Consider the following 22,432-nt stretch of genomic DNA (forward strand, 5'->3'; position numbering starts at 1 on the left):
ACCCTGAGTGCATTTGCTCTGGAAGGAAAATGATTGCCAATAATTGGTGAAAGTCACTGATCTATGGGAGCTGACTCAAAACCTCATTGTTTGTCCTGTGCTTTGGCTGATAAACCTCACTGTTAAAATAAACTCCCTTTACAGTTTACAAAAGCGATGGTGCAGATGGGGCAGCTGCTCCAGCATTCCCTGGATAGTTTTGGAGTGATTTCAGTCTCTTTCAGCTTTCAAAACTATGTGAGGATTTTAAAATGGCTGCTTTTTCTTGTAAGCATCACATCAAACAGCAAGAGAAAGAATTTTAAGGGCTGTCACTGTCAAACTCAGAGACGTTTTCCAAAGAGGGCTTGATGCAAATTTTGGTTTCTATCAAGTCTGATAAACCCAAGTGAGCACAGGCTGAAAGAGGATTTTATAACTCCTGCTAAGCGTCACAGTGTTAGTGTATCCTGGCATTTAGAAACAAGTTTAAGAACAATTAATCAGAAGAGCTTGCTCAACATAGCCTCTAGTCATGGTGAGGGAGTATTTTCTTGGCTGAGCATGTTGTCTACAGTTTCAGAAGAGGTGAGGGGTGTGTGTGCACACGTGGTTTTGGAAAATACCCTGGGCTGGGTGTTTTATAATGAGCATCCATCATTTCCAGCAGGAATTAAAAGAAAGTGATGATTTGGCAACTTTCTGAAAACAACTTTCAAGGTGTGGCCCCCCAAATTAAACCATTTGTGTTTTTTAGTAGAGTCACTTGGTCTCCTGCTGTCTTCTCTGTGCTGTCATACATTAGATATGAAGCTTTCATGAGAAGAAACAAAAGATCCAGTTAAACTCCAGGATTTTTTCAGCCCAGGGTAATTCAGGCCTGTAGACAGATCTGTTAGATGAGCTCTCAGATTGAACTGGTTCCTGTAAAACATAAAGTTTCCCAGCAACTGTTGGACTTCAGTCCAGGAAGAACCCTGGAACTTCTGTCAAGGTAAATATTAATATGGGAGCTGCTGTAACAATGGAAAAGTTTATTGGTAGAAAAATCTTATCAACAGGTTACAATGACCATAGTGTAATTGACTTCAGATAAATGTGTTTAAATGGGGATTTTTTTCTTTCACTTTTGATTGCTCCTTCCGTTGCAGTTCAGCTCTCTGCAGCAGCAGTTGATATAGTTGAGTCATCAGAAACTCCAGTGTCCTCTGTAAGCCCAGGGTAAATTCCAAACCCTTGTAACAGGAGGGGTTGAGAAATTCAAGAGAAGTTCTCCCCATCCCACTCTGCTTTCTGCACTGTCTGTGATGTCAGTGTGCGTCAGGAACAGCTCAGGTCAACCTCAGACTTGCAGCTGAAGCAGCAATATGATGCCTTGCTCTGAGTTTACACTGGCCCTTAGAGTCTTGGAGTACTAGAAAGACACTTTGTAGGCCATCCTTCAAGGAAGATTTGAATGGAGGAAGCTTCCTGCAAGCCATCTGTGAATGACTGGGTGGCAGGAGCTTAGCTCGGAGCTGTTGTGTCATTAGATACAGCCGGATGTCCCTCACCAGGTGCATCTCCTGATGCTGCTCACGGGACCAGGGGCTCTCTGGTGTTTGTGGCCTCAGGGATGTGTTCCTTTGGACTGAGCAAACTGGTGCACCTGCTTTTTACTTCATAGTACAGGGGAAAGCCCCGATTCTAGGTGTATTTCTTTGGTGAGGTGTGTAAGAACACAGCAGGCAGCAGTAGGGCTGCTGTGCGGGAAGTGAGCTGGTAAATGCAAATGAACAGCTCCATCTCCTCAGGATGTTTACCCTGGTTTGTTCTGCATAGTTCTGTCATTGCTGGCTTACCATTAATTGCTGCCAATTCCTGCTAGGATTTCATTTCAATTCCTAGACATACATGGAAATTACTTCAACGTAACACTAAATAATAAAATATTTAATAATAATTAAATTTAATAATATATAATATTATACATACATACATACATATATATATATATATATATATATATAATTTAATAATCTAAACAATAATGGTAGCCCGTGCAGTACTGCTTTTGGTGTGAAGTGCTCCAAGACTTACCTGTCCCAGCTCACCTGGCATGTCTCTGCCGCTGTTTTTAATCCAGCGTGTTATCTTCATTTTCCAGGATGACGCACAGACCCTTTGGTGTAGCTGGTGGCTCCCCTTAGCCCCCACCCAGTCCAAGTTCGGACAGCCGTGCAGAATCGCTGTGTGACCGCCCAAGTCCGGGCTGGCAGCGGCTGTTCCGCCAGGACACCTCGCCACAGCCAATATTGCCCTCTACTGGTTTACTCCAGCTCCAAGGAGCCGGAGCCCCCTTTCCCACTGCCAGGCAGCACCACTTCCCTAGAAATTGTTTTCCAGCCCTTCTTGCTTGGAGCAGAAGGCAGCTTTTAGCACTGACACAGCTTTTCAGGATGCTACAGCTCATGTTTGTTTTTTTCTTCCCTGGGAGCTGCTGATCATTTTGGAGAACCTGGCGCACCAGAAAACCAAATCTTAATTATTGTTTTTAAATGTTATGGGTAATACCAAATCTGTAATTTTCAGAACTAACCTTTAGAAATATAACTTCTCCAAACTGGTTTTGCAAGTGAAAGAACTGCTAGGTTTTTAATTATTATTTGCATTAGTAGAATAAGTTCTTTTGCATAACACCATAACCTGGATGCTGATTCCAGCTGTCCTCGATAATTTCCCCCTTCCCTGCCCCAGCTGGGGTGGCTGCACGATGAGCTGGCTGCAGGCCCCGAGCTGGGTTAAAAATAAGCTGGCAAAAGGAATTATTTTTAGCTGGGGTCAGTCCCTGCCTGGGGTCATGGCGTGGCTGCCCAGGCTCTCGCATGGTGTGCTGGCGTGGGGGCGCAGGGGATGGCAAGAAGGAGGTGTTGGGGGAACTGAGGGATGTTTAAAGCCAGAGCAGTAGGTGCTCCTTGGGTGGATATTCAAAAAACTCAGGTATTCCAGCCCCCACCCCCAATACCAGCTGTCTTCCTGAAAGCCGTTTCTAGGGCAAACTTCACTGCTCACAGAGCTCTAGCAGAATTTAAGCATTTTTTGGTGGTGATGTCCTTTGTGGCTAACTTGTCCCAGAGTAAATTCTATTCAAGTTTTGTATTTGCAGTGGGATCATCTGGCTCAAATGTTTCAAATATGTAGAACAGGAGAGAATAATTGACACAAATCACACTTTAGTTTTTCTGTGCCAGGTGTGCTAAAGGTGGAGGATCAGAGGAAGATCTGACAGCTCATGCCATGCATAGCACTGGAGTTGATTCAGTGTTTAAATCACAGCTGACATGATATTAGATCATTTAATTAATTTCTGGTGCCATCCTGCTTTCCCACAACTCATAAAGCGGGAAAAGTTTGGGAAAATTTTGGGGTCTACTTGTTGAACTAAAATTTGCCTTTGCTATGGGGATATGGAAGACTGAAGGATTCTTACATGATCAAGATGGATCTAATTCTTCCACATATTGAAGAGAGCTAATAAGAAAGATGGAGACAGACCTTTTAGTAGGGCCTGTAGTGCCAGACAAGGTGTAGTGGTTTTAAACTGAAGGAGGGTTGACTTAGATACAAAGATGAAATATTTGCAATTAGGGTGGTGAAACTCTGGCACAGGTTGTCCAGGGAGTTGGTAGGTGTCCCATCCCTGGAAACATTTAAGGTCAGGTTGGATGGGACCCTGAGACATCCTGATCTAATGGAAGATGTCCCTCCTTATTACAGAAGGGTTGGACCAGCTGAGCTTTAAAGGTTCCTTCCAGCTGAAGTGTTCTGTGATTCCAAAGGTGTGCTGGTTCCCTGAGCCCAGTACTGAGGAGCTGCACGAGTGTGCCTGTTTGGGGTGTCTCTGTGATGCACAAACACACCCTGAGTGTGTGAGCCTCAAGACTGGCCTCAGCATATTTCCCATTCCTGTGTCTATTTGCAAATGTAAATTTTAAAAATGCATTAAGCAAGACTTCGCACATGAAAAAGAAATCCATGCACTTTGTGTTTCCATGGGAGAGGAGGGATCTCCTATTTCTGGTGTACTGTAATTTGTTAGGAAGTGAACTCTCTTGACTAGTTTTCGTGTGTGCAGCTGTTGTAAATAGGTTCCATGTGCCTTGGCATTTTATAGGCTTACCTTCACAGACCTGGTATCATCAGCCTGAAACCTGCTTCAGTGCTGTTTGTATTGGGTATAAAATCCTGTAGCCTCTTAAGGGTAATGATGAGAGTTCTTAATCTGTCATTCCCTGAGCTTTTCCTTGCCCTCTGCCTCTTGTAGCTGAAGTCCTGGTGCTGTTCTGGAAGCTCTCTCCTACTGCAGGAGAGCCATACACCCCAGGGTTTTACACTGGCATGATGCAGAGACTAAATGCAAAAATCCTTGTCTCTTGTGTTTTTGTGGCATTTGCTTGTGCCTTTGGAAGTGTGGGGGACTCCAGGTTACAAAAGCAGGAGTGTTGAGGTGGGGATGGGAATTTAACCACTCGGGAAGGAGCATCCTCTGCTAACACCCAAGCACCCGAGCCTGTCGGATTCTCGGGCAGACAACACGAGGCACATCCTGGAGTCCTCCTGTGCTTCAGGGCCTCTGCTGCCTCACTGCACTGTGAAATGACTTTTTAAACATACCTTGCCTCCTTTTCCTCATGCCCTCAGAAGCATCTCCTCATGTACAAGGTAAAGACAATGCAGCCCGTTGCGTTTGGAAGCGGCGGTGTGGCGCACACACAAAGTGGGTATTCCTGCTCTGTCCCGTGTTGCGTACGTGGTGCCTTTTTCATCTTCAAAGCATTTTCCAGCCATGAACTAAGAGCACACGCCAGAGCTGAGAGCACACACCCCTCTCTGAGCAGCTGATGCTGGGCACATCCCAGGAAAAACTTCCAGAATATGACACACCACTTTTGATGAAAATAAAATGATGCCATATTTCATCAGCTCTATTAGATGTACTTAAGTAATTGAACTAATGAAACTTTAAGAAGCCTTTAAGAGACAAATGTGGTACACACCTTTATTCCCAGTCTTTCCCCCCTTCCCCCCTTATTTTCCTTGTTGAACATTTTTTGTTGACTTTTTGGGATCTGTTTGTTTTTCAATGTGTGATTTTGCTGAGTTTTGTGTGTGTTATGGTAGTGATTTCTCTGCTTTGCAGCAGTGGTACTATTACAGTTTCTGCAGCAAAGGGAAGTGTTCTCTGCAAAACAGCATGAGTGTGATGGGAGTACCTCATCTTTCATACAGGTTTTTGCAAACACTGGGTTTTATTTCCATTGTGTTCATTGGCCTGTGCTGTGTGTGCTTGCCTTGCCTCTGGCATGTGTTTACCTCTCACAGCTTCAACATGGTTTCTTGTCTTCATGTCTTCCATGTCTTCCACATTTCTACCATCCTTCCAGCTGTGATGGCCAACATCCAGCCCCTCTGAGCCCATGTTGGCTTAATTCTTGTCCCACCACCCCTGTAGCCAGCTTGGGCTTATCTCTCCCTTTCCCTTTCCCTTGAGCGGGACAGTCCAGGTGAGGTGGGATGTGATGACATGCTCTGCACAGGACAGAAATCCTGCCCAGGGCCATGTGCTCAGCTCCCTCATCCTGCCTTTTGGAAAAAAGGGAACAATGGCCCCCAACTCATGATATCTGGTGGACTTTTTTGGGTGGTTTCAGTGTACTCCACTGATGGAGCTTTCTGCTCCAGACACTCCTCAACCTGCAGATACACAGGATTGTCTGTGACCAACCACAGCCAAGACATTAGTATTGTGACCCCTAACATCCAACCCATTTCTAAGGCTTTTTTTCCAGGCTAAATTTATGCATTCTGGGTTAAGCTTACTTTTCCTGCGTTTTTTTGCTTTTTGCAGGGGAGGCAGATGAAGAAGCGTTTGCCGAGGAGTGCAGACGGAGAGGACAACACGCGCTGCCCTCCCAGCCGACCACCCTTCGCCTGCTGAAGTCTCACAAGTCTGCCAGCTGCCCCCGCTTTGCCAGCCATTACAATAGTGATGAGGTGGAAGAACAAGATAAAAGCCGGGTTACGAGCAGCTTCGAGGCCCCTTTTTATTTATCAGGTGTGCACAAGCGTGTTGGTGAGAAACATGCAGAGAAGGACCCATCACATAGTCAAAAGCCAAACCCAAAAAGCCAAGCAAGCAGTTGGTGCTGTGTGTTGACTTAATGTTAGTTCCCTGGTAAATAATAAATAGCAGCTTGTTTGCCTTCATCCTGCTTTAGCTCTGATCTTCCATTTAGCCTAGATTCACTAACGCCCTGGGATATTTAAGGATGTTGTGCTACTGAAGTGCCTCTGCTCTTTGTTGTTAAAAGTGAAGGCATTTTAGAGGTTAACTCATCACAAGACTTTGCACATTCATTGACTTAAATTGTGTTTGGCTTCATTGTCCAAGGAGAAGTTCAGCAAGTTGATAACTATTTCTGGAAGCTGCAATTTTAGGCAACTAAATCCTAATAGAGGAGGCTGAGAACGTTCAGGCTAACGTAGCAACGTGGCAATTGTTCGGGTTATTTTTGGAAGTAATTAGTCCTTTGATATACTCCCAGTCTGTAATTTTTTGGCAATGTAGTCCAGAGGCTATCTTGGACAACAAAGTCCTCATAACTACTTGATTTAATTGGAACCTGTGGTCAGAGATCATCCAGGACTGCAAGGACAGGTTTTTCTGATACGTGAAGGATGCCTTTCTACTTGGATGCCCAAACCAAGGGCCCTTGTCAGTAGTGTGAAATCAGGTGAAGTGCTGGGAGGTGTGAGTTTATGAGGCTTCTCAGGGTAAACACAGCACAGGAAAAATATGCACTGTATCCCAAAACAGGCTCATGCACTCCCAGTGCACCAAACTCCACTGTGTTTATGAGCCTTTAAACCTAACCCTGTCTTTTGTATGGAAGACCTAAAGGCATTATGATGGATTACAGATTGAAAAAATCAGATTATTGTCTTCCTGATAAATTGCTGGAAGCTTTGTGTGTTTAAAGATGGCCAAGCTGAATCTTACGTTTTAGACAAAAAAAAGGAAAAAAAAAATATAATAAGTTACAGAGGCCTGAATGTAACCTTTGGGCTGATGTCGTGAAGCCTCCCATGCAAGGGTTACAGGTACGGTCTCCTGTGCCTGTGGCTGGCAAAACAAAACATTGTCTCTGCCTTTGGACACACAAGGGTTTCTGCAATTGCAGTATTTTGCAATGGATTCCAAGGAGCAGCTGAGTTTGACACACACCGTGCAATTTTTGGAGCAATTTTTAAGACTGCTTAGGACTTTTTGCTGTGAATTTATTTATGCTCCAAGACGCACAAGTTTGCAATTAAAATTAATTTCCAGAAGTATTAGTGCAATCACAAAATGCTCTCTTCTAGCAGTAGATTGTGAGTTGCCAAAAAAGACTCAGGGTGAAAATTTGATTGCAGTTAGACTAAGATTTTACTGTTGCTTTAAATATTTTGCCTGCTGTTCCTCTGATGGACAGGGCTGCTGAAGGACTGGTCGAGTCAGTCATAAAAACCTATGTGAGTGTCTTAATCCCTTCCTGGGGAGTTTGTGCACGAGCCCTGGCCAGTAATGCCATTCCCCTTCGTGGGTGTTCACCTCTGCTGACTGCCTTGCCCAGCAAGCAGCTTCACCAGCACAGCTCTGTAATTACTGAGACCACTTTACTCACTCGGCTTCTCATCGATCGCTGCCGTGCGTACATGGGCCGGCGTTGGGAGAGAACAGCATCATTTCTGCCTTGATCCAAAGGCCTCTTAATTCTCTGGGAAATAGTTAAATTCAATGGCCTCAAACCAGGTGCAGTTCCACCTTGAATCAGATGTTTTTGCCATCACCAGTGTGGGTGAGAAAGGGTCCCCCTTGACAGCAGGACCATGCAGCAGTTTTAGATGTCCCAGCTGGAGCATCTCAAGCAAACCCTGTCATTAATGATTCACCTGCAGTGAGGTGGTGTCCTTTTCCCAGCTCTGCAAATGTTTGAATTTTGATTTGTAAGTCCATAGGAAATTTAAATGAAGGAGAAGGAGATAGGTTTCATCTTGACTATGTGGTGGGAGTCCCTTTGGAAGTGGCATCTTTCTGGTGTCCAAGAGGAAAGGCTGGCCAACTCCTTTAGACTGGCAATATCCAGAGGAGATATGAATCCTCTTCTTAGTCAGGATTGCCAGTTATCACAGTGGGTAACAAAAAAATGAGAGTTTAATCCTCCATCTACCATTGACACTTTGTGTTTTAGTGGAAATTGCTCTGGAAACTGTTCCTGGTTTCATAACGGCCTTTTAGAATAAAACTTCACCTCTTGTGCTCTGAAGTTGCTGCATATCTCAAACAGTTCTCTAGCTCCAAACAAGGAATTTTTGACATAAGAACTCAGATACTGCCAGTGATGTGCTCCCTGATAGTGGGATACACGGCTGACTGGTGGGATCCGAGCTGTGTCAAAGTGCTGTTAATGCCAGCAGAGAGCTGGGCATGGCAGCTGTTAATGCCAGAGGTAGTGGTAACTGCTCCTTAAAAACTACTGCTTTGGATTTGAGAGTTTTGACCTTTATCCAGCAAAAATGATTGAAATGTTTAGTTGTTAAAATAGTGAAAAAATATACAAATTTCATTATTTGGAAGATAATATTGCAAGGTTTGCTCTTCCTTTTCAAAGAAATAGCTTTCATTAACCTATAACTTACAACAAAAATAATTAATTTGTTGCTGAATTTTCATCTGCTGGCATCTGTGAAGAGGAAACCATTCTAAAAGAACTAGCTTAACTAATCTTGATCCTTTCCTGGCATGGATTCCTCTGCTGGAAAGTTGAGCTGTTTGTACTTCATTTCATCTTTAATTCAGTCTCTGTTCTTTTTACCAACATGCAGTTTCCTGAATTACACTTTACTAACTAGTAACAGTGATGTGCTTTGTTATCCAAACTAATTACTTTATAATTCCATCATAAACTTCCTTTTTGGGCATGTAATGGAAAGAGAAAGGAAAGCAAAGCCGCTGGTTTTTGTGGAAATCTAATACGTGAGGAATGATGGAGGTGATGAATGATGGAGTTCTCCCTCCCTTTGCTCCACATCCCCTGGCTGTAACTGTGCAGGTGGGATGTACCTGTGTGGGGCAGGGGCTGGGAAGGCTGGCTGGTGGATTTGGAGACTGGCTGGTTGCCCCCAGGCTCAGCCCAGAGCTGCCTTCACGCATGGTGTTCTGGCTGCTGGTACGAAATCATCCTGTTACCCATCAAAGACAGCTGGGCTGTGTGTGGAAGGGCTTTCATGGCTGCATAGCCTTGCAAGCTTTTGCTTGCCATTTGGGAGTAAAATCTTGGAAATCGATTCAGTGCTGGTGTTACTCTAATTAGCAGGAGGCAAACAGCTGCTATCTGGCTTGGTATGTTCTTGGTATGCTAGGCAGAATTGGTAAAGGAAATGGCATGGTGAGCAAGCGTGAAGGAGGGCCCCTGCAAGTTGCTAAAGCTTTTCAGTCCCCTAAAACATCAAAGTTGGGATTACATCACTGGGCTGGCCAGTGAAACTGGAGAACTCACCCCGTAGATTTAACAGTGTGGATAATTGAACAGTGGAACAGCATACCTAGACAGGGTGGGATGTTTTGTCACCCCAGTCTTGACTAAAGGCTCCCTCTCCATGATGCTCCATGGCACAGGCAGGAGCTGTGGATGAGGAGAGGGAAGTAGGTCAGGTTGTGCTGTGTGCTGAGCAGTGGCTGGAGGGAGGGGATGTGAAAGTGTAAAGTTGTACTTGCAAATTGAGTCACCCATGAAATTATACTGAAGCTGTGATCTGGGGTGAATTTTTACAATGGCATATGTGAGTGTGGTCAGTCTAAAATAACAGAGGGTGGCTGCAACTTGGAAATAAGCCAGCTGCCTTTGAAACACCAGTTTATTGTTTTGACTAGAGAGACATTTCTAAGAGCAGAAATCAGAAAGAGCACTGCAGAACCCAGCTTGAAAGTGCCTCACTGCCCTTTTAAAGCTTTGTGGATGTTGGGGCCATGGCTGCTTCCATGCTTCGAAGGAAGGCTGCAATTTTAACAAAAAGTTGGTAGATCTTGGAGAGCATTTTCTCTGAGACTTGAGCAGAAATGTGAATCACTCCTACCCCCAACCTCAATGTTTCACTCTGAAAGTGGAGGGAGGCTCCTTCAAAGTCTTCACCTTAGCAGATCTTGTATAAAAATCTGGCTGTGGCCTTTATTGCTCACTGAAGTGGGTCAAGCAGCAGCAATGCTGTGTGTTCATTGTCAGCTGTGCCTGGACACCTTGTTTCCTCCTGCTGACTCCTACGCTTCCCTGTGCCGGCAGAAGGAAGCTGGAGCAGACCCGTGGCCACTCTCTGCATCCTGCTAGGGCAGGCAGGAGTCAGGCAGGGCAGGAAAAAGCAGGATACCAGAAATGTGTTGGGTAGGAGTGTCTTCCCAAGGGACACTTGTGCCTTTGGATCGGCTGCCTGATGTGCACACCCCCCTTGCAGCTGCCACCAAAGAATGTGATGAGTTTCACGGTCAGTGACTGAACAAACTCGTGACTCTGCCAAGTGCAGATGGCAGGGAAGTAGAAAGCCAGAAGGAAAGTCAATCTGGGACGCAGCAGTGAAGCTTCCCAGTTTGTTTGGGTCCTTGCTGAGTGATGGTTGAAGGAGCTGCACCTAAGTGTTTCTGGAAGTTGTTTCCAGCCTTCAGCAGCTTTATGAAAGCTGGAATAGCTTCTGTGCTCCCTAGAAGTAGAAAAGAAGGGGATGAAATGGAAGGAGTGGGTTAGCTGATGCTGTTTGTTTTAGACAAGAATTATCCTAGGAGTAAAGCAGGTGTAATTCCAATTGGTGTGGATTCTTGCTTCACCCGTCTCTGCTCCTGGCAGCTGACAAAAGCAAGATATACCAACTTAGGGAGATTTCTATCTGCATTTGAGTGGATTTGTTTTCCAAACGTCACAGCTTGGGGAAGCTCTTGGCAACCTGTTCTCCCTCTGCCCCGTGAGGCATTTCTAGAGTTTGGGTGGCTAAAGACTGCTGCTAAGGGTGGAAATTTGAACAGCCTTCTCCAAGGCCAGCACTGTTTGGCTGAAGCCAGTTCAGCCTGGCGCTTGCCATGGGAAGTTTCTGTGGACACTTTGGGGTGCTGGCGATTCGCCAGGACATGGGCTCACTGCAGTGATCAGTCATGGGGCTGCTGCTTTCTAATTCAGATTTTGTTGTCTCATGACTTTGAGGCTAGTCTTGTAACCAAGGCAGCTAAATGTGCTTTTAATTAGTGCTGGTTGAAGTATTTGAGTGAAATATGCACCGAAGGGTTACATCTTCAGTGTGCAATTCTTATTTATGTCAGGAGCTGCTTCACTTGTTTGGATCACGTTTTTGGCTGTTATCACCCAGCATAGCATTGCTGGAGCAACAGACTGGCAAAGTTTGACCTATCCTTTCTTCTTAGGTGGGGGTAGAAAAGGAAATGGCAGACAGTGAAATTATTTATCACAGCAGGCTCAAAACAGAAAAGACCTGGCAGTTTTCTCTTGAGGAATACTCTGTGTTTGTGTGTTATCTCCTACTTTGGGCAATCTCTTTCTGTGTGTCAGTGATAATGCTTGAAAGATTTCCACTTTTCAGCCTTATCATTCCAGAGGCTGGTAGGAGACCATGTTGTCAAATGCCTAAATATCTTCATACCACAATATTTTAACATTTGAGTTGTTTCATTTATAACACAATAGATTATGTGGTATTCACTTCTAGTCAAAATTTACATTGACTCAGTATTTTTAAGAAATGGTTGCTAGAATTGCTTTCAAAATCTCAAAAATTTGAAGAAAATGGACTATTGCAAAAAAAAAAAAAAAAAAAGAAAAGTATTAGATATAAAATAGCAGGATCAGATCCTATCATGCCTGGATGTGGAAACCTTTTAGACATACTGACACTGTTTTAAGAATGAAAAATTAAAACAATTATGAAACTAACACCTGCTAGGGTTTAATGATTCTTTCCCAAATATCTGTGTTATTGTTTCAGAGTTCTTACATGAGCTGGTTCTGATCAGCTGATATGATGATGTTTTTCCCTCCAGTAAAGGGAGGAATTCTTAGAATAACACCCCCCAGGTGACTGATTCTCAGGAGTCAGCATGTCTCTTCCACCTCCATTGACCTCCGTGGGAAAGCAGGGAGATGCTTGAGCCCTTCAGGGATGGGTGCCTTACTCAGTGAATTGAATTCAAAAGGATCCTATTTTTGGTGATGTACAGGGCTGACGTGGAAGGAAACTTCCTGGATGGAGTTCTTAGTGAGGAGATGCTCACACAGTGACTCCAGGGACAGGAGTGTAGCTCAGGGGGTGACAGAGTGCAGGGAAAACCCAGCATCATCTGCAATTCTGCTAAACACTGCCAGCTTTTCTCTTCCTTAAACAAGAAAACTGGTTTCCACTCTAACTTTGTGCAGGCTGATCGCTCATGGCAGAATTTCTAAATAAATATCCTGCCTCTTGACTCAGATGATTGCAAAAGATGAAGTCATGCTGTGGGTACAGCACAGGAGCTAGAGTGATAACCTAGAACAGTTTCCTGTTGCTACAAGTGAGTGTATTTCCTTTAAGCTTTTGATAATGTCTCAAATGGTTTAAGCTGAAAGCTTACCTTGTGGTTCTCCCCGAGTCTTGGACTGAAGAACTTCAGCTGTGCTGTGGGCACATGTCTAATTGTGCTTGGGAGGAGCTCTGGTGAGGATCAAACTGCAGCCACAGTGTGGCTTTGTACTCCCCTGGCCTCCCACCACTTCCTTTTCCCATCTTAATTTTGCTATTGATAAACTGATGGAGAGCCAGGTGCACTGGTGAACTGCTTCCTTGGGGTCATCTCTGCCTGCCCACTGACAGAGCAGAGGGAAAGAAGAGATTTCCATCCAGGCAGAGCTGTGCCTTTCCAGGGCCATTCCTCTGACTGCCAGCCCTGCCTCTCAGCTGGATTCAGGGGCTGCTCCGCTCTGTGCTGGTCCTGGTCACTGGACTGTGCTGATTTCCAGTGACAGAGCACCACTGAGCTGAAAGATCCCTCCAGCTGTCTCAAAACATCACAGGATGATTGTCTGAGGGAGATGTTTACTGGCTTTCAGTTTAGATTTATGGGTGCACCTGGGTAGATGTGGTGTTTCACACAGTTCACTGCCCGTGCAGGCTGCCAGCAAGTTGGATTTTACTGCAGGTTTGGAGGAAAAGGTGTGATGCCGAGCAAGAACTGCTTTTCACACATCTCAGTGGGGGTAATAAACCATTGGAATGATGATCACATGGCTGGAAGCTTGTGCCTACTGAACTTGTAGCAAATAATTGTTGCTTGAACTCAATGCTTTCATGCACCATTGGGGCTGCAGTTGAATATAACCTGTGGTGCATAGTTAAGCATGAGCAGGCTGATGACCAGCTTATAAAATATATATTGGTAAACACTGAGCACCTTCTTATTTACTCAGGATTCTTGGCATTCCCTAGTCTTAAAATGGAAATGCAAATATCGTGGTAACTCTGACTACCGTGAGCAGGAAATGCCAGTACTTAAATTGCTCCTGCTGCATAAGTCTTATTTATTGCTTCCTTTTTGAAAATTATTCTGGTTTTGCATGTGCTCTAATTTTGAAGCTTTTCCTGAATGGCTTTGAAGGATTTTGAAAGTTCTCCAGATCTTTTCAAACTTCAAAGTTTGGTAGTATTTTCTTTCTATCCTATGTAAGGGATATAGTAGAATTGGGGATATAGTGAAAATGGCAATTAAAACAAACAAACAAACAACACATTAGGAAGCCAGACCTTTTCTTTAATATTCTTTAAACCATTCAGAGAACATGTGCTTTTGCTAGAGAGAAAAGTCCATAAATGCTGTGAAAAGTGTTTTACAAGCCATATTTCCTCAGGATACAAAGAAGGCAGCAAGAGGAGGAAGCAGAAGCAGAGAGAGGAGCTGAAGAAGAAGAAGTCAACCAAAGCGAGTTACTAAAATGGACTTCTCTGCTATGGCAATACCTTTATAATAATGACAACTTCATGTTACCTTCAAGCACACCTCTTTTGTGTATATTTTTTGATTGTTCACACTGCTACCAAGGAAGTGACTCATGTTTAAAACTGTACTAAAATTGCACTATGTTATTCCTTTTAGTTTCACGGAGTGGCTTTCTTGCCCGTTCAGGTTAGGGAATTCAGACAAGGCTGGTTGTGGTTAGAAGTGTGTTGTTTGAAGATTGGAAAGCGTTACAGAATTTCTTACCTCTTCCTTCCCTGGGACTAAGACAACACTAGTCTAGTATTTGTTATGTGTCCTGTAGGATATAAAAGGCAAATGCCTGCTTGTTTGGTCACTGGCATCAACATCAGGCCTGTTGAAAGCAGAGTCCTGTTCACTCATGCCATTGGGAGTGGGACTGAGACATGAGCTCTTTTAGGGTAAATTTTGCAAGATTAATAAGTGACTTTTATGGTTGGGTTTTTTGGGTTTTTTTCCCCCAGGCTGGGCAGTTCTGTCCCTGCTATTATAATGTTCCCTCATATTAAGTTGTATCATGAAGTTATATCCTCTGATTTTAAGAAATGTAGTGTAATGATGGTCTCCTGTAAGCACTCCTACTGATTCCTCTAGGCTTAGTTGACTCCTGATGAATCATTTAGTGAAATCATTCCTTATTTTAAAAGTTTATTTTCAGAACCTAGAGACAAATCATCCAAGTGCTACTTTAAAACTGCTCTTTGTTTCTTCTGAGTAGGTTTTAGATAACAAACATTTTTTCAGCATCCATTTTAGATTTTATCAACTTGTTTCTGCAAAAAAACTTATACCTTTATGTATGAAAGCATTTGACATCGGTTTTATTGCAGGACTAATTTTTTTTAGCATGAAAAGATGTCTTAGATCTAAAATAAATACACATTTCCTGGCAAGATGACTTCCTTGCTTCCCATACTTGTCTCATGTGCATGACACATTGCTTCTCTTAACCTTTTAGTGTGTACAGAGCCCCTCTGTTGCCTTAAGCATTTACCTGCATGTTTCTTGTCAGTGTGTTGTCTCCTTTTTTTAACCTCCAGGTAGGAGTTAGCAGCTTATGGTTTTGTTTTGTTTCTTTTGTCTTCCTCTTGCCAATATGTTGTTGATGTAACAGCCTTAAACCTGGCAATATTGAAAGTCCACAGTTCCCGGAGAAGCTCACTCATCCTAACGTTTCAAAGATGTAGGAATGCACAAAATTGTGTAAGAGAGGAGCTAAACAGAAAAAGCCAAGTCTGCATTCTAGCATGGTTTGATATAACAAATTCTGGTGTCTCTGGTATCTGAATGGTTTAGCTTCAATTCCCCAATATAACCCTCTGCAGGCACCACATAACATGCAATAACCATTTGTGAACTCTCTTAGGGTCTGTAAATTGTGGTTAAGATCAAGTAAGGACCGAGTACCAGTTTTCTGTCACTTAAGTACCACTTTTTTTTTGTGGAGTGTTACTAATATTTAAAAATAAAGAAAATCTTCCTTTATACTTTGTCCTCTTGCACTGTACTGTAGACTGGCATTTGTTTTTTGTGGTTCATTTCCATTAAAGTTCAGGCTGTAAGCACAGGGGGGAGAGTCCTCATTCACACAGCGCTCACAAGCATTCCAGGTAATTCCTTTTGTTAAATCCATGAGCAAGTCAATACAGTCCCTGTGTCAAATGGCTGATACTGGAAAATGAGGGTTCTTTCTGGCTGGAAACATCACTGTGATGAGAGTATACTTCAAGCAGAGCTTGCACATTTGCCACACAAGGAATATTCATCCTGGATAATGCACAACATTGAACTGCATCCTGGTTAGGCTGCTCTCCATACTCCAGGAGAAATGACCCCCATCCATATGTTAGTTCAAAGCTCTTGCACTGCTCATTACTTGCTGGGGACATGGTGCAGGCTTTGGAAAAGCAGCAGAGGTGGAGGAAGGGAGAGGTGACACCAGCACAGGGCTGTCCCTGTGCTGTGAGCAGCCCCACGTAATGGGACAGAGTGGCTCCAGATCAGGAATGTGCCTTGAAGAGTTAGAGCAGACAGGGATTTGGTACATAAATATCTCCTTGACTCAACCCCTGTGTTAGGCTGGATGGAGGAGGGTAGAGGATTAATTAGGAGACCTGCAGGCAGGCCCTAAATTAGTGAGGAAAAGCCTGTCTCAACAAAGGCATCCTTATCCCACTGGAAGGGTGCTGCTGTGCTTGCAGGTGGCCTCCTACACCCAGCACCTTCCACTGGGAGAAACTCCTGGGAAACACAGTCCCCAGAGGAGGGAACCACGGGCGTCACCTCTCCCACAACTACCTAGAATCTGTCCAGGCTTGCCCAGAAATTAAAGAGATGTGGGCCCATGGCCACTGAGCCTAATTCCTTCTTTCTCAGCCTAATTATTTCTGGATTTTAGCTGAAGGGGAACTGCTCAAGCATAGCGTGGCTGTAGCACTGTGTTCATGGGGCTGTGCTGCTTCCAGGACAGCCTGGAGCTGGTGCTGTGTCTGCAGGAGCAGGCACATGGTTCTGTATCCCAGTGCATCCATCTGCCACAGGTGAAGGCTGCCTGATGATGTGGGTACTTAAATATGTGTCAGGGTAGGAAAAAATGCAGGTGGGTGTGAGACACCACAGCTGATAACAGATGATGCTGGCCCAAGGGTTGCTGTGAATAAATGTATTGTGAAAGTTGGGAAATGATTCCTGCCCATCCCACAATACTCCTGTGGAAGAGCTGAGAACAGAAACAGAGCTAGTTTAAATATGGGGCTGGTGTGATGTATAAAATGTATTGCAAAATTATTCTTTATGGAGAAGATACCTGGGCTCCAAGACCTGAAATGTATCCTGTAAGAAAATAAATTTACTAGGGTAGTTAGCAGTGGAGTGTCAGGATAGTTAGAGATAGAGATACTGAAAGGTGTCCCTTAAAAAGATAAACTGAAAAAACCCCAATTTTTAGAGAGGACACAATTGCAAACAAACAATGCTGACAGATAAATGTTCCTGCTCCTTGGAAGCTGCCACTATGAAAATAGTTTAAGTTCAGTTGTTTTTCCACACCTTTCAGAGATGTGCACTGTCTAGTCTTTGAACCAAGATTTTGTAAGACTTTGATTTGAAATAAATTATCTCATAGTGTGTAGGTGTCAGAGCGACATAAAAGTATTTTTCAGGTTTTTCCCAATCTCTGCTCCATGCTGGTGCCACCTTCATGAGCAGCTTGCAGACCTGTACATCCTGCTCCTAACAAAGCTCTGTTTCCTTCTATCAGCTTGGCTGCCTTTACAGAAACTTCCCTTTTCCCCAAATGTCAAACTATCTCATGAGCCTCTGTATGTGTTTCTTGAAATAACACACTGAAAAGATGATGAGTCAAATATCTAGAAAATGCACAGTAATAGTCAGGTAAGCACTAAGCTGCTTGTTTTCCCAACCACATCTGAAATGTGTGACTTGTACCCACTTACTCTTCAGGAATGTTCCCCATTATGTGCCACCAAACTGGTGCCTATCAAGTGGTGGGATTAGCTTGTTACTATATCAAATGTCATTGTTTTATTCTACATGTAAAGAATTCTATTAATTCCCATTTTTTTCCCTTTTGTTTTGTGTGCTAGTTGCACAGGATTCCCTGGATGCACAGGTTAGTCCTTCCTGTATTTCAGATCCTGCTTATCTTGTGCAGTTCTGCTCTTTTTATGTCCAAGCTGAGCTCACATTTTAGGGTTCTCTCACGTTTCCTTGCCCAGGGAGCACCTAGATGCCCTGTAACCCACACATTGATGGGAGGGTGGGGGTGGCATGTTAGCTCATGATTAGCTATATTTAATTATCTTCTTTCCAAGTGGGAAGTTGGTCTTAAGAGACTTATTATCACTCTTTGCAGAACTTTTCTCATTGCTACCTGTTGCACTAAAAACTCTAGGCAAGGAAATTTTCCTCCCCTCTGATGAGAATTAAAAGAGGGCACTTACAGCCACATACAGATCTCAGTAAATATTCATGTTTGGAACTATGGTCGATTCACCTGCCCTGTGTCAGCACACTTTGTCTCTTCTTAAGGTCTTCTAGCCAAAAAGGATTAGGTGAGGTGTTAGGAAGTATCAGATCTGTTATGTACCTTGGTGCCCTCTAAGCCACCAGCTGTTAACTCCTGACAGCAGGAGAAAGACAAAGTGGCTGAGCTGACGTGAGATGATGACATTTCCAAGCGTGGGATAGGTTACCTCACTGCTCTCATCATGACAAGAGACTGACCATGTCATTTGGCATATCTTGAACTACAGTTTCAAGTATCCCAGACTTGAGATAGGCAGGATCCTGCCTCTTCCTGAAGGCCCCTCATGCTGTCACTGAAAAACCAGCCCGAAAAGTAAGATGTGAATATGAGAGGGAGATTAAAACACTTGCACTGATAATGAGTCTGAATGCTTTGATTTCAGGGAAACACCTCAATATCTTCCTGGAAGAGATCATGGATTTTCTAGGATGTATTCAAGGAGGGAATGGGACCTCACTGTGCTGGCTGGATGTCTAATTGCATCTTTTCAATGTCTGTTTCCATTGGCACACACATCCACCTTTCTACTGAAATAGCACTTGTCATTTTTTCCATCCCTTGCTTGGGAAGTGCTCATCCTTTGGTCAATGCTGAGCAATTTGCCTGTTCTTTAGGCTGCTGGTGGTTGAAATTTAATGAAGTCTTATATGCCAGGTGTTATTTTTACATTATTTCAGTGTTAAGAGATTGCAGCTGGGAAGATTTCCTTTAACTTAAAAAACAAACCTTACTTTTAGGCTTTTGAGATGAAAGCTGAGATGGCAAAATCGTGGATCACGCCAAAGCTTTTATGCACATACACCCCTTACATGTATTGGGGTTAAACCTATAAAATATGTGTTTCTACCTTTTTTTTGAGTTCAGATGTGTGGCATTTTTGGACTGTTTAATATGTTTAGATGAGCAGTGCTCTTGCTATTGCTACCTCAGACCAGGAGGCTCTTTGCAGCCTCTGTAACAGAGACAAGGAAGGGAAGGAGTACTGAGGAGAGGTTTTGGAGCACTAAAAAACCACTTCCCACGGTACCTGGAAGGGACATTCACCACAGGTGGTTGACTTGATCCTGGCAGCAGGCACAAGCTAGAACCTGCCACACTGGTGGAGCTGTGACAACACGGGTTTGAGCGCTGCGGGATGTGAGGGGAGCAGGTACCGCGCTGGAGCCTTCCCTGGGCTGTGAGTCATGCTTTGTACCCATGAAAAGGATTTGTCAGCTGCCTGGCCCACTGTCCTGTCTTTGATAATGACTAATGGTGGCTGCCTAGGGGAAAGCACACGAACAGGCTAAACGTGTTGTACCTCACCAAAATGTTTTCCCAGCCGTGGCACTTTAGGGGTCAGAGGCTCCTGGATCCAGAAATGGCCTTTTTGTTACCCAGTATTTTTTTCCCCATTGACTTGTTAACCTAGAAAGCTTCTCAATACTCATTGTCCTATGACAAGGCATTCCTCATGTGACTCCACTGGGTAATGGAGATAGGTGCTGTGTTTTAAAACTCTCTCCTACATCTTCCTTTGCTTCCTCCCCTCCTCCATCCCAGCATGGGAAGAGACGCTGCCCACCACGTCCTCACTCACCTTTTCCATGGCACTCATGATTTGACACATCTCACTCATGGCAGCCTTTGGTTAACTCTTCTATGGCTCAAGAGGTTCAGCACATTGAGCCATTCCTTGCAGAAAGCCTTTCCTACCTTGGATCACCCTCTCAGAATGGGGAAAGATGGTTAAATAGTGGCTCAGCTCCATGAATTGTGCTGACCATCTGGACAAGCATGAGTAGCAGGTTATCAGCTTGCTAATACTCCACTGACAGAAAGAGAAGTTGGCCATGCACAGCCTGGAGTGCAGGGAGGGCAGCCCTGGGGCCTGGCTCTGCTGTCCTCAGTCTCACCAGGCTCTCAGAGGCTCTGGGGTGCGAACACATGAGCTCATGGCAGTGATGGTATCTCCAGAGCGTGGTCCCACGCACCTTCCCTCCCCCTCAGCTACAATCACGTCATGGGACATTCCTTGGCAGCATTTGGGATGTGCTCCTCCTGACTCAGGCTCGGCTCCTGCCGCCACTCGTTGCTCCTCCAAGCATTCGCTGTCCATGCCTCTGCCTGGCCTGGGGGTCTGTGGCCACTGCCAGGCCCTGCTCCCACAGAAAGCTGGCACTGGCTGAAGGATCAGCCAGGGAGATGGGCCCAGAAACCTCGGGAAGGCACCATGCTCCTGGTGTGACACATCCCTGCAGGCAGTGCCGGGAGCCCTGGGCGGTGTCACCCCACGTGTCCCCGATTTCTGCAGCACTGCCCGTGGCACTGCAACAGCTTTTCCACTGCCAGCCCCTTCTTGTCCAATATGCAGAAGGTATTTCCCATCTGTAGCAATCTGGGCTCAGAGTTTCCCTGTTCCTGTCAGCATCTTTTGTGCAGGGACAGCTGCATGCCAGTGTTCACTTACTGGGTTTTTGGGTCATCCACGTCATCTGGGAAATCTTAAATGTCTGAGGAAATAGTTATGAGGAAACGTCAGCGATGGGAACATCCAGAGAGATGGGAGGGTGCAGGACAGCAAACTGATAGTTAAAGTGCAGAGGCAAAACCAGCTCACTGATCTGAGCCCCCAAAAGGTGCCAGGACCTGTCAAAGCCCAGAACGTGTCTGGCTCTGCAATTCTGGGTCAGATCCAGTTTCACTGTAAATGTGATTTTGCCCAATATGTTTTTGCCCTGAGTGCAGACAGACTCAGGTGCTGGGTGACCCCTGCATGCTGTGCATCTGCTGCTCAGACAGCCCTGCTGGGGTGTACAGGGAGGAGGTGTTTGGGTGCACCTGAGGCCCTATTTTCTCAGCAGGACTCAGGTTTGGTGGTGGCATTTTCTTTAATCAAAAAAATTACTTCCCTTAGAACCACAGATTTTTCTATCATGATTTCTTAGGAAAATATTATTCAGCTCATGTAATGCAAGTCTGAGGTTGCATTATGAGATGGATGTGATAGAACACGATGGTAATGAGTCACCTCATATCATGTTTTATTGTGATGTGTCAGCTGAGAAAGGTAGAGAGCTATAGGTGTTTCCACCAGCCCAATTATGAAATAACCGCTGGTTGCAGGAATTAGTAAGTTTTTCCTGGGTTAGTTAGCAGATAGGTTTTGGTTTTTTAATGTGTTTTTTTAAGCTGCTAACAATGAGCTGCCTCAGAATCTATTTTCCACCCATAAAAGTCATCGGTCTCTTGCTAGAAAGGGCTCGGAAACTCCAGTCATCAGGATGAGACTGTCTCTCTTGGCAGAGGGGAAAGGTTCTGAGATGGCCTTTATTTTAGAACTACCTTCTGCTGGCATTGACAAGAAGGGGGTGATGATGCCATCACCTGTTGCTGCTGAGAAGTGAGACTACAAAGGTATGGTTTGGAAAACCAGGAGGTTACAGAACAGGCCCTGTATTTCTGAGTTTGATCCAGAGAGTGACAGACACCTGCACACAGGCAGAGGTGTTCAAAGTAGGCTTTGTATTTCTGTTCCTGCTGGCTGTGTTCTTGGTGATCATTCACTAGAACAAAGGACATTCCTTCAGGACATTGCAGAAATCTGAGTGTCAAATCATGTCTGCGGGATGTGGATGATGGAAGTGGTGGAAACCAATAGGTCTCGGTCCCTCTCCACCACTGGTCTGGTGAGACCTTCAGCCAGGTGTTTTGCTTCCACCTGAAATGCCTATGGATTTGCCAAGGCTGCACAAGCAGCCTCTCAGCTGGGCAGTCAGGAAGTATCTGGTCATAGTGGAAAAGTATTTATTTTTGTAGAAGTTCAGGTAAATGTCAAGAATAAGGATGTGTATGTTCAGCTTTTCTTGTTGTGCTATTTGTTTTGACTACTAGTGGACTCAGTGGAGGGGGCCTGTAGTTTCCAGCCCCCTATTCAGGGGACAGGTTTGGGGCAAGCATAGGTGTCTTCTCTCCCACAGCCCTGTGCCTTCTCCTGACCACAGCTCGTCTGCAGACCCCCTCCCTTCAGCTCTGAAATTTTTTGCAAAAGGTCAATTCAGTGAAATGTTCTGGGGCTTTTGCTGTGACAACAAACAGAGGCCAGGGCAGGACCTTTCCCTTCATTTTTGTACAGTGCTTTGAACTCCCCTTCTAAAGTGTTGGTCTCACACCATTAACCCCTTACAGCCCTAGTTTGAGGAGAAGGTTTCCTCGTGGGGTCATAAATGCTTCAGAGGAGGCATACAGGGAGGGAAGCTGAATAATGGAAATGTTAACAGACCTTTCATTACACACCCAATACATTATTACTTAATTTCTTTGCTTTTGGCTCCTGTTTTTATATT

At 44.5% G+C, this 22,432-nt stretch overlaps 1 protein-coding gene and 1 long non-coding RNA gene across 16 annotated transcripts in view; one reads left to right on the plus strand and one right to left on the minus strand.

The window, feature by feature from the left end:
• Nucleotides 1-2,229, minus strand: part of LOC107199415 — a 39,212-nt gene extending 36,983 nt beyond the window's left edge. For all 6 annotated transcript variants that reach the window (XR_004500409.1, XR_004500411.1, XR_004500408.1 and 3 more), the window contains exon 1: nt 2,059-2,229. This is a non-coding gene — a long non-coding RNA (uncharacterized LOC107199415). The remainder of the gene's footprint in view (nt 1-2,058) is intronic.
• DNAJB6 (DnaJ heat shock protein family (Hsp40) member B6) overlaps nt 1-22,432 on the plus strand; it is an 89,083-nt gene that overhangs the window by 43,361 nt on the left and 23,290 nt on the right. For 2 of the 10 annotated variants that reach the window (XR_004500404.1, XM_015616738.2), the window contains exons 9-10: nt 5,867-6,073; nt 17,665-17,690. Coding sequence is in view for 9 of the 10 variants with exons in the window: in XM_015616738.2 (XP_015472224.1) it covers nt 5,867-6,073; nt 17,665-17,690 (233 nt within the window). In the remaining variant the exon portion in view is untranslated. Of the gene's footprint in view, nt 1-5,866; nt 11,883-13,931; nt 15,547-17,664; nt 18,774-22,432 lie in introns of those variants that run through there. The other 8 variants (XM_033520321.1, XM_033520319.1, XM_019005509.2 and 5 more) reach the window with 6 other exon arrangements.

Source organism: Parus major, chromosome 2, assembly GCF_001522545.3.
Source record: "Parus major isolate Abel chromosome 2, Parus_major1.1, whole genome shotgun sequence".
NCBI lineage: Eukaryota > Metazoa > Chordata > Aves > Passeriformes > Paridae > Parus > Parus major.